The sequence below is a fragment of the Lupinus angustifolius genome, chromosome LG19 (assembly GCF_001865875.1).
Source record: "Lupinus angustifolius cultivar Tanjil chromosome LG19, LupAngTanjil_v1.0, whole genome shotgun sequence".
In the NCBI taxonomy this organism is placed as follows: domain Eukaryota; kingdom Viridiplantae; phylum Streptophyta; class Magnoliopsida; order Fabales; family Fabaceae; genus Lupinus; species Lupinus angustifolius.
Genome location: NC_032027.1, coordinates 5323211 through 5334276, shown reverse-complemented (window position 1 = coordinate 5334276; position 11066 = coordinate 5323211). Strand labels below are relative to the sequence as shown.

The 11066-nt window shown below is 33.6% G+C and overlaps 1 protein-coding gene across 1 annotated transcript; it reads right to left on the bottom strand.

Annotated features, from left to right (window-relative positions):
- LOC109334296 (uncharacterized protein At1g04910-like) lies at positions 426-8079 on the bottom strand. The gene is made up of 11 exons (XM_019569988.1): positions 7862-8079; positions 7527-7752; positions 7356-7440; positions 6795-6865; positions 6625-6713; positions 6263-6506; positions 5013-5125; positions 4617-4707; positions 4317-4445; positions 1737-2290; positions 426-1183 (listed from the first exon to the last, which is right to left on the bottom strand). Exons 2-11 carry the CDS (start codon positions 7692-7694, stop codon positions 742-744), a joined length of 1986 nt encoding a protein of 661 aa, XP_019425533.1. The 5' UTR covers positions 7695-7752; positions 7862-8079; the 3' UTR covers positions 426-741.

The window sequence follows — 11066 nt, the reverse complement described above, 5'->3', positions numbered from 1 at the left end:
CGAGTGAGATAACTTATCTCCTTATACTAAGAGATATTTTATTCTCATTATATAATGGTAAGCATCAAGGTCTATGTCAAAGACATTTACTAAGCATCAGGGTCTATGTCAAAGACATGTACTCTGCAGTTTGCATTTTAGCAAATGTTAACTCATTGAGCTAAAATCAGTTTTAAAATACAAAATTGATTAATAGAAGATTAGTTGTGATGCTCAGACACAAATAGCTGGAAAAAAGACAATAATGTCTAAAATCATCACCAGTCACACTACATCTGAGTTCACCTTTGATTTAAGGAAATAAGGGGAATTAGCACAGGTAAGATGAAAACCACAATGTGCATCCACATAGCTAAATGTTATGAGATATGTATCATTGTACAAAACAAAAAATTGGACAACAATTATGTAATTACCACAAATTATTTAACTCTAGACAAAGTTAAAATCCTTTTTTCCTTCTTTTTGCAGTATGTATGTTACAACAAAAACTCCCTTGGAAGTGGTAGGTTAAAAAATAAAAAGAGAGAAGATAAACATTATGTGTCTATAGAGAATTAATAATCCAAAAGCAATGAAAGAATAATTTGAATACCCATACATGCTCAACAAAGATAGCATTGTGAAATTGTGAGATGTATGGAGCGGGAGCATGTTATATAACCTATATCTCTCAAAGAAATTATGGAACATTGGATGCTGTATAACAAAAGGACTATAGTTAAGAATATGCACACCCACTTAGTCATTTGGATCCATTTCCTCATCTTGTTGATCCCAGAGTGAAGTCTGATTGGTTTTGGCACCATCTTTGTCAGATTCTGATTCATTAACAAAATCATTACTTTCATAATCTGGCTGTGCATCGTCTTCGGATTTGACCCCTTCTTTCGCCAATGAACCTGCCTGTATCCATTTTGGGCACTGGTCTTCGTCTCCATATAGAAACCGGCCATCCTTGCCTCTGACACGATTACTAGCAACGTCTGCAGAAGGTATTCTACAAGAGCATTCTGGAAGTGGATGTGAAAGGAACGTTGCTGGTTTTGACAAGAGAGATTGCCTTATGAGGCCCTCTTCACTCAAACTTTTATTAAGATGTTCCTGCACTAAAGTTGTCCAATTATGCTTTGGGTGGTATAAATTTTCTCGAGTGAGGTTGAAAAGTTCCACAACAACTTTCCTGTGAAATACCAGGTAAAAAGAGTGTCACTATGAAATGTAAAATTTAGGGATATATAATACATAACTTCAACAGAGATTTCAATTACTAATGAAAAACACAAGCAACAACAAGATTTTAGGCGAAGCAGCATGCTTGGAATTATGAAAGCATGAGGAACAGAAGGTCATTGTATTCTTCTCTTAAGATACGGACTACATTCAAAATGCACATATGTGGAAAAGAGGGCATATCATGCAAGCATTTACTTATTAGCCTGGATGCAAGAAATCTACACAAAAAAATGGGTGCTGCACCAAAGCATATCCTAGGCATGTCTGAGGTTTTCTGCGATAAGAGTAGCATTGATTTCCAATTTTTCAAATCTGGCACACATGAATGTTTGTAAGGGGACATAAGAAAATTGCTAGATAAATACTCAACAATAATGTGCCACCTCTGTCGAAAGCATTGCTATATGTAAGGAAATTACATTCCTCTGATGAAACCTATTTATATCATACTCCCTTTATGAATATCAATAAATTAGTTAAAACACCGAAGTGCATTTTACCTGTCTGGTCGGTATGTTCTAAAAGAAGCAGTCTCATACAGTCGATGTCCCATGACTAGGCTTGAAAAATCTGGCCATCCACTATTATCATTGTTAAATCCAGGAAAGAAGGCATCTGCTTCCAAAGAAACAATGTAATCAAGTGCATCCCAAAGTAACCTGTGTGCTTGAATCCTCAGATCCATAGGTGAAGGATCAGGTTCTGTCGGAGTCTCAGTGATCCAGCCATACCAGCCTTCTTTTTCATGTTGATAAATTGGTCTATCTGGAGGTGGAGGAAGAGGTCGAGGCCTAGGACCAGCCTGCATCCATTCTTCTTTAAGTTCTTTCTCACTTTTTGAAGGAGGTTGTCGAAAAATATTTTGAGGAAGGGGTGTCTCAGGTCCAACCAAGTCAGACAACTCCTTCTCACTGCACAAGGAAGTACGATCCACTGTATTAGTAAACATGGCCCGCAAAGGAATTAAAATACGTTGACCTCCAAATATTTCAGAGCCAGCCAGGTAAATGATTGTTTTGGGAGGATAACCCATCACCCGAAGGAGAATTCCAACCTGCAAAAGTTTAAAAAACAATGAACCAACATCTAACTTACCTAGGTGAAGTTTTGAAATTCCAAAAGGCAAATCCATACTTATCCACAAAATTGGAAAGTGTTCCCCATTTACTTATACTACATTTGTGATTGTAAAATTGGTTGACCTCAGCAGAGGCTGGGATCCCACATACACACCCAAGAGTCAATTAATATATTACATAGTAGCTTGCAGCTAAAATGGACCCGGTCACCTAAAATTTTATACTCACTCTAAAAAAGATCACAAAGAAGATATTTTATCCTCTGTTGTTGTACAACAAACTCTAGATTCTTGTACTGTATAGCTAAGATGCTCGCCGTTGTTGAATGATTGTTAGCCATTTCCATTGTTAGCAAGGAAGTTCTGAAGTTGGGTAGCATAATGTTTAACCTTTGATTATATAGAGAGGCCTTGAAACAGGTCTAGGTTGATTTCCTAATTAAACTTTGGATGCAAGGTTGGAATTTCTAAAACTTGAACTATCTGTGAATGATTTTAATTCCCTATTTCAGTTTTGAAGTTCTTGATAGAAATAACTCTACTTCTAAATTTTAATCAAACAAGCCACTTTGAACTTAACATCCTAATTTAGGTCATCTGACCACAAAATTAGGCAAAAGGTAGGGATATGAACTGATTTAAATATGTTACGGTTCCAACTTAAGTGGGGCCTTGGTACAATCTTGAACTTGAAGGTGTTAATTTGTTGCCTGTGAGCTAGAGGTCAGAGGTTCAAGTATTTGAATCAGCCTCTTGCAAATGCAAGGCAAGGCTGACAATATACACACAAATAGTGGGTCTGACCCTTACATGGACCGTGGGCATAGGGGGAGCTATATTGTAACAAGCTTCCTGTTTTTGGTTATGGCTTCCAATAAATAACTAGTTTAACTTAGGCGTTCCTTTGGGAATTATCTTCTTATTATTATTATGAATAAGCTAACCTTGGTTTAACTCATAAAATCCTAATCATATCCATTGCTTCATGTAGCACTACTAATTTACTCCCTCGCCAACCCTCACTCTCAATCATTTCCCCTCTCTTTTTTCTCTCAACAAAACTACGTCCACTCCATCATTATCATTCATAAATTTGTTATTTAGATCTTTCAGTTTAATCACATCTTATTTGTAGCCCTACAACAAAGATAGCAATTGAAAAGGACAATTCATCTTTTCGTTTTTTGGACACGACATAAATTTGGAAACCAGTTAAGCAAATGCTATCATAATTTAACATTTCTTCAAATGACTACAAATTAAACTTAATATGGGTATTTTTATAGAATGATCCACAACTTCTTGGAGTAAGTAAATCATAAAAGCAAGAGCTTAACTCCATGCATTTCAGAGTACATATAGTTAAGTTAAGCGAATTATATGCAATAATCTCTACAAGTTCAAAGGGCATTTTATCAGTTTTCTTATACGAAATGAATTCTCCCCTCCCATCATTGTTAGTGTCTAGTGTCTACTATAAAACAACATTGAATATCCTAATCTTTTGGAACTGACCAAATGACATTCACCTTTGACAATTTTGCAAAATAAGAAATTAAACCCAAGTCAATGTTTTGGGGAAAAATGTATTCTACTTATATATTTGATAGAAGAGAGTGAGTTTGACGCAACGTAAGGTTGTTGATTAGTGACCATGAAGTCACAAGTTCAAATCCTAGAAACAGTCTTTCCGCTTGTGGGGTGTAAGGCTGCATACATCTACCCTCCCCCAATGGGAGCCTCGTACAATGAGCCGTCCTTTTTACTTATATATTGGGTAGAATCAATCCTACAAATGCTAACACTTGTTAGACAAGCATGGCATCCATCCAGGTTCAGAGTAAAATGGAACCCCATGATTACTTTGGTCATTGTCATCAAGTGCAAAAGGCTATTTTTAAGAAAACTCTTAATCATGTCAGCAATTATAAGTTCATAACTAAAAATAGCACAAGAATCACATCACCACTATCAGGAAACCCCATAGTAAAATTTAGCATACCTCTTCAGGCATGAGGGGGCATAGACCTTTATCCCTTTGCAAGTGTGAATCCACATTCAATTCCTCACTAAGAAGTCCTTCCTTTATCATTTGAGCCCTTCGATGCTGTATGAGTTCAGTGTGTACATCCTGATAAAACAAAACCTTCTTAACAAGATAACCTAGGAAGAAAAAAGGATGGATAGAGGGGAAAATATTTTAGAAGAAATGAAACCCTAAACAATATAGGCACTGTAGAAGTAGAACCACAAGTCCCATCAATTTTTAGGCAATGATGCAAAAGATAAAGCAAGAGCAAACCTGGAAAAGTTCAGCACAACCAGTGTATGCCAAGGTATCTCTCAATAAACCAGGATGAAATGCTAAGAAGGGTTGCCCTAATGCTCTTAACCTTAAAAAGACAGAAGACATATCTTATACCTCAATGCAGGAAATGATAGTGAATTATGGGGCCTAGCATGGCTACCATAGAGAAAATCCACATAAAACCCTACCAGTAAGCTAAGCCCTATAACTAAAACTAAGTTCACATTTTATTAGTTTGGATAACAGAAACACATGGAAACACATTTTAATATATATATATATATATATATATTAAAAAGACATTTGGCAGTGCCAAAAAACAAGGGAGTGAAATTCTGTGATAAGAAAGCAAAATGCAAAATGATTTATTTAATTGAAAGGTTATCATACTTGTTAACCATCTGACGGCCAAGAATTTGAATTTCTGGACGAAATTGAAGGGCATGGAAAGCAACTCTGCATCTTAGCCTCTGAATCTCTGCCATGCTAGGTGGGAGAATTGACTGCAAAAATATATATTGTATATTATTCTCAAGTCAACTCTAGCAACTTGGTGAAAAATACGTGTGCACAAACAAAAAGAGTAAGGATGGAAAAGCAGCTTGCCCTTGGAACAGCAAAAAAATAACTTAGCATGCATTTGAACAGAGGGAAAGGCATCGAAAGGTTAAAGTTGTAGCAAAATGCTGAAAGAAGTATTATATTTAAAGTAAAAAATCTATGATGATTGATGAATTACTGGGAAACAAAGAATCTAAATATTAAGCATAAAGCATTTGATAAGAGTTAAAGTCCTCCACATCTCAAGCATATTTATTATCTTGTTTCAGACTTTCCTGGTTTACATAAGAATGAAGTAAGCTGGTAAAGTATTTGCATGGAAGTCCATAACAGGTAAAGAAGTCAGTGATAAGCATGGGTACAACAAGATCTCAAGAAGAGATTACCACAAAACTTTGAGGTTCTAGCACTAAATATTTCAATAACATGATAACATTTAGATAAAATAGCGTACTTTCTTACACGTTAAGATATTAGGGGGCAATTAGGTTATTAGTCTTAGTAGCAGGCTTGGGCATGTACTAGTCTAGTAGTACTGCTACTTTATGTAATTATAATTAGCCCACAAATAGTCTCTTTGCTTGCGAGGATGAGCTGCGCACATCTACTCTCCACAGCCCCTATTAGGTGGGAGCCTTGCGCACTGAGTCTAAAATTATATTTAGCATAAATAGGAGTACCATGTTAGGATATTGTATCACAATACATCTATCAATTACATTTTCAGTTTATTATTGTCAGAATCCTTGAAAAGATCTGCTAAAATTATTTTGTAATTATTACATTAAGCCTATATATGAAGGAGTCTCCGCAATGTGTTGAAACACATGAATTTTATCATATGTCTCTCTTTTATATCGATACTCTCAACTCTCAAGTCTCAACAATTATGTTTAGTCATCTTTCTCTCTTTTCCTTTCCCAAACAATAAACCTCTAATTCTTTAATATTCTACATAGATAACATTTTATATCTAAAAATAACAGAACACAGATGCATCCTGAAGTAGACAACAGCATCTACAAGACAGCAACAATGACTTATAAACTTTAATTGACAATTTAAGGATAGAGAAATACCTGCAGAGCTCCACCATTGACTATAATTAATCCAATAACCTTTGATTTCTTCAGCTTTGGTAAAATTTCATTTATGTAAAAGTCTGGAGAAGCTGAACTTTTGGGTTTAAATGTAGGAAATTCATTTCTTTTTCTCCTTTCCATCAAACTTTCAGGCAGGGTCTTTGCAATGATTATATCATTTTTGAGATATGCTATGAACTCGTCCTCATTATAAACATAGGAAAAACTCTTGAACTTCAAGCTGAATGGAAAATTAAAAAACACAAATGAAATTGTATATATGCATCACAGCAAGAAAATATAGATTAGCCTAAATCGCAGTAGCACACTAATGACTACAGAAACCTTGCAGAGCATACCTAATTCCTTTTGAGCGAGTACTTTCTTGAATTTCTGGAATGACAAGAGTTGCATTTAAAAGCCGAGAAATGGCAACCAGATCACAGATCTATAAAATCAAGAAAACTGCTATCAACTTACGTACAAAACAATAATATAAAGTGACTTTTACACATCTATTTAGTCATACCGATGATCTTGTCTTTGAAAACCCACCAAAAACTTTTGCATAGATGAAACCGTTGCTCTGCTCCTGTGGAACTGTGACGAAAAGAAACACAAACTTGAAGTAGAAGATGTGAAGGATGAAAAGATACATGTATGAAGAATGAAAAATTATAATATATAATTTTGTCAGTACCAGAAACTGTGTTAAAATTTGTCAAAGATAAACATCACCAAATAATATTAGCCAAGTTATGTACTTTCTTTTATAGAAGATCAGTTATGTACAAACTAGATGAAGTTCAACTGTTATATACTATATATAGCCAACTCAAGATTATGCAACAAATTTTCATCTCCAGTTAATGGCCTGGACTAATAAAGAGCTGAGCAAGGTTTTAAATTTGGGCCCACAACTGTTACACATGTCAATATGTTAAGGTTTTGAGAGTCTCACGGCCACAATTGTAGCCGCATCGGCTTGCTCGTAATTGTCTGAAATGTCAAGGTCTTGAGAGTTTCCGAAACTGCGACCACACTCGATATTTAAAACCTTGAAGCTAAGAAATTTGACGAAAATTATTACCAGAATAATTGCTTCTAGCTTTGGCATAAGGCTGCAGTTCTTCCAAAGACTTGACAGAACCCCATAGCTTCTTATTCTTTACACCCTGTAATATCACAATCAAACAGACTCAAAATAATTTAAGCGAAATCCAAAGCCGAAAACACATGCAGTGTATAAACGTATACTCACCGGTCTTCCCAATATGAAAGGAAAATCTTGAGAAAGAGTAGGCAGTGCTCTATACTGTCCTATATTAACAGCCCAAAACTTTGCAAAAGAGAGATGAATAATAATAGATGCCACAGATAAAGCAATTACAGAAAGAACAACCAATTTTATCTTAGCTACAAAAGCCATTTTGGCTCAGCGAATCACACTACATCACCAATTCCTTTGAAATTAGCTTCAACATAATCTACAAGAACGAAAAAAACTGGTTCAACGAAGAATTAAACAATGCAAATTTAAGTGTATAACTAAGCTAAATCTAAATCTGAAGCGATGCGAATGAAATTTCAACTTACCTGAAGAAAAAAACGACGACGATGGAAGCGGAGGAGTGGTGGTGATTTTGTGGCGAGTTGGAACCGTCACGGCCGTGAAGTGAACCGTGAGGGTGGGTGGTGGTGGCGATCGACAGTGGTTTGAGAGAAAGGGAGCGTGGATTGCGGGTGAAAGAGTTGAGAGTGAAAGAGGATTCGATTGAATATTTGGGCCATGAGGGACCCATTCTTATTATTCTTAAAAAAGTGTATATGAAATAATATGGGGTACTATACAGTGGACATAACCACTATGCATAAAAAAATTGTTAGAATCACTATTTATTTTTATTTAAGAATTAATAATAGAAAATAAATCAATGATGAATAATTTGTTAAAATATAAAAACATTTATACTATTAGTATATACGTGTTGAATCATATAAAAAAACTTATTAGATCCTAAAACAATCAAAAAATTAATGATTCAATTTTTATGAACGATATTTATTAGGAAGAGTAATTATGTATCTAAAAAATGAGTTCAACTCCTTTCCAGTACTGGAGAAACCAATACTGAAATATGAGGTTGAGAATTTTTTAAAGAATTTTTATTTATTTTTAATAAAAAATAACATGTAATCATAGTCATTAAAATTTTTTCTTGACCACATATCATCATCCTATTCAGCATTGGACTCTCCAATACCAGAGATGATCCATTTCCCTCAAAAATAGGTTAATTCATTGTTCATAGTATAGAATAGTCTTAATAGTATAAGAAAACATTGTCTAATTAGGTAAATTGGTAGAATCAATAGATAAGAAACATGAATATTCAAGTTTAATGATTATTAGTAACCTAGAGTCTAGTCGAAATTGGAAAATTTCTTTGTCACATCAGGATGTGAAAGACTTTGATAATAAAAAATTGTGAAAACTAGATTTTATTAAATTGATTATATTGTGGTCAACCACGTTTGAAATGACATAAAAGTATAGTGTGACAAGTATAAATGTTCAAATATGAAAATTACTTGTTTCAACATAAATGAAGAATAAAACTAAATTTCCTCTTGAAAACATCTTTTAAGGGATGAAGGAGAGTAGACATGGCAAAACGGGTCGTCCGGTCCATTTAGTTTGTGCCCGTAATAATTTAAGCGGACACAAAATTGATTGTCCTGCCTGTTTTAAAATGGGCTAACAAGTTTGCGAGCGGCATGTGGACATTGTTGAATAATTAAAAAAAAAGTTCATATAATAAATAAAATAAAGTAGTTGAAGATAAAAAATTAACAAAATTTTTGATATTTTATATGAAGTTTGTCAAATCACATTATATTACAACTTTTAGGGATTAAAAATCACATTACATCATAACTTATTTGAAAATTTCTTAATTTTTCCTTAAATATTGTTTGTGGGCCGTCCGCATTGCCCAATGGAAATGCATGCGGGCTTGGCGAGCAAAATGAGCAGGGCAAAACAGGTAAATGGATAAAATTTGAATGTCATGTCTACAAAAAAATATGGGCTATGCGAGCGCGTCAGCAGACAATGTCCATTTTGCCATATTTAAATGAGAGTATGTACTTCACGGATTGGAACTTGAGCATCTATGCTTAATATTTGGGGAACACATCTTTTATTTCACTTTGTGTTACTCTATATATTATAAATTATATATTTAAATTAAAAATATAATTATTCAATATTTTCTAATTAATTATATTTCATAACACATGAAATAACACATGTTTGAATGTTTATCAGCTTTATTAACTAGTCTTGAAAGTTTTCTCATACTGAGAAAAATAAACTCATTAGCTTGCAACTTTTTCCATTGGATAATTTCTTCTGTGAAAAATTAGTTAAAGAATAGTCTATCTAAATTTATTTTGTTTGATAATCTGGTCAATCATTTTTTTTATTGGATGGTGTCATTCCTAAATATTAAGGGTAAATGGTGACACAAAAATATCAATAACTAATTTGTGTTATGAAAGAAATCTTAGTTAACTGTATCAAAATTCACACACATACTTTTTTTTATTCATATATATAATAATATAATAGTGTATGACTGACTCTCATTGTGTATATGACAAAATTAATCAATTGTTTAAAAAAGGAGGTGGATCATAGCCAATTTTATATTGAGGAAAATTGGAGAACCCAAAAACTAAAAAATAAGTGGTATGTATCGAAAAATTAGATTTCAGACCGTATAAACACTCATAAAGAAATACGAGGACTTAATATTGCACCCTTACATTCCTCCTAAAATGGATACCCGAAGTTCATTATATCACTCCATATTATATCTTTTTATGTTTTAATTTCACATTATTCTAAATAGTTTAATGTTTTAGAGATCTAAGACATACATATATTTTACTTTTACACTATATTCTCACTTATTGTTCCACTTTTCACATATATTTTCATTATTTTTTAAAATAGATTAAATGATGTTATTTTATTCAAATTATATCAAAATTCTATACCATTTAATAATTTCTTAAAGTATATCTATAACTTAAAAAATAAACAAAATATATGAGAAGGAGTCGGTAATTATTAATAACCTTCAAATCAATGCAACCTTTACCAATATGCGAAGCTATTTGGATTTGGTGCATAGATGAATGTATATAACCAAATTGATCATTTTACCAATAACATATTAATTAGTAGTATAAGATCTCATTATATCTCAAAGAAATCAAAAGATTAATGATTAAATTAATGAATTTATTGTTGGAGAATATCTCCATCCAAAATCCATAGATTAAACGCGGAAGTCCTTATAACCATGACTTTGTTCCCATAACCTAATGTTTATGCCCATACATAAACTCAAATGGAACATTAACCTTCCATTCACCTCCTATCTAAATTCTAAACTCCCAAACAAGGGTGGGATTTACTTGGATTTGCCCTCCCTTCTCCTTCCCTTCCTCCCCCTTCCTTACCCCCTCATCCATTTCCTTTCCTTTCCCTCCAAACTCCCAAACAAAGTCTTAGGGCACTGATTGATTCTAAATTTATCTCCCTTAGCAACTGGAGTATCCATTGTTTTACAGTCCTGCATGCCATATCTTTTAAGTACCTTTTCTATATACCTCTTTTGTGATAATCCAAGAATACCCCGAGATGTGTCTCGATATTCCTAATACAAATGAAGCTTCACCAAGATCCTTCATTTCAAAATTACTGGATAGAAATGTCTTGTTTTCTAAC

Bases quoted from the DNA above. Each gene is read 5' to 3' on its own strand.
- LOC109334296 (XM_019569988.1), bottom strand. From the start codon at position 7,694: ATGGCTTTTGTAGCTAAGATAAAATTGGTTGTTCTTTCTGTAATTGCT. The intron at 4,708-5,012 runs GTATGATAACCT...TGTCTTTTTAAG, and splicing joins GGCCGTCAGATGGTTAACAA to GTTAAGAGCATTAGGGCAAC. The intron at 2,291-4,316 runs GTATGCTAAATT...AAACTTTTGCAG, and splicing joins GCCCCCTCATGCCTGAAGAG to GTTGGAATTCTCCTTCGGGT.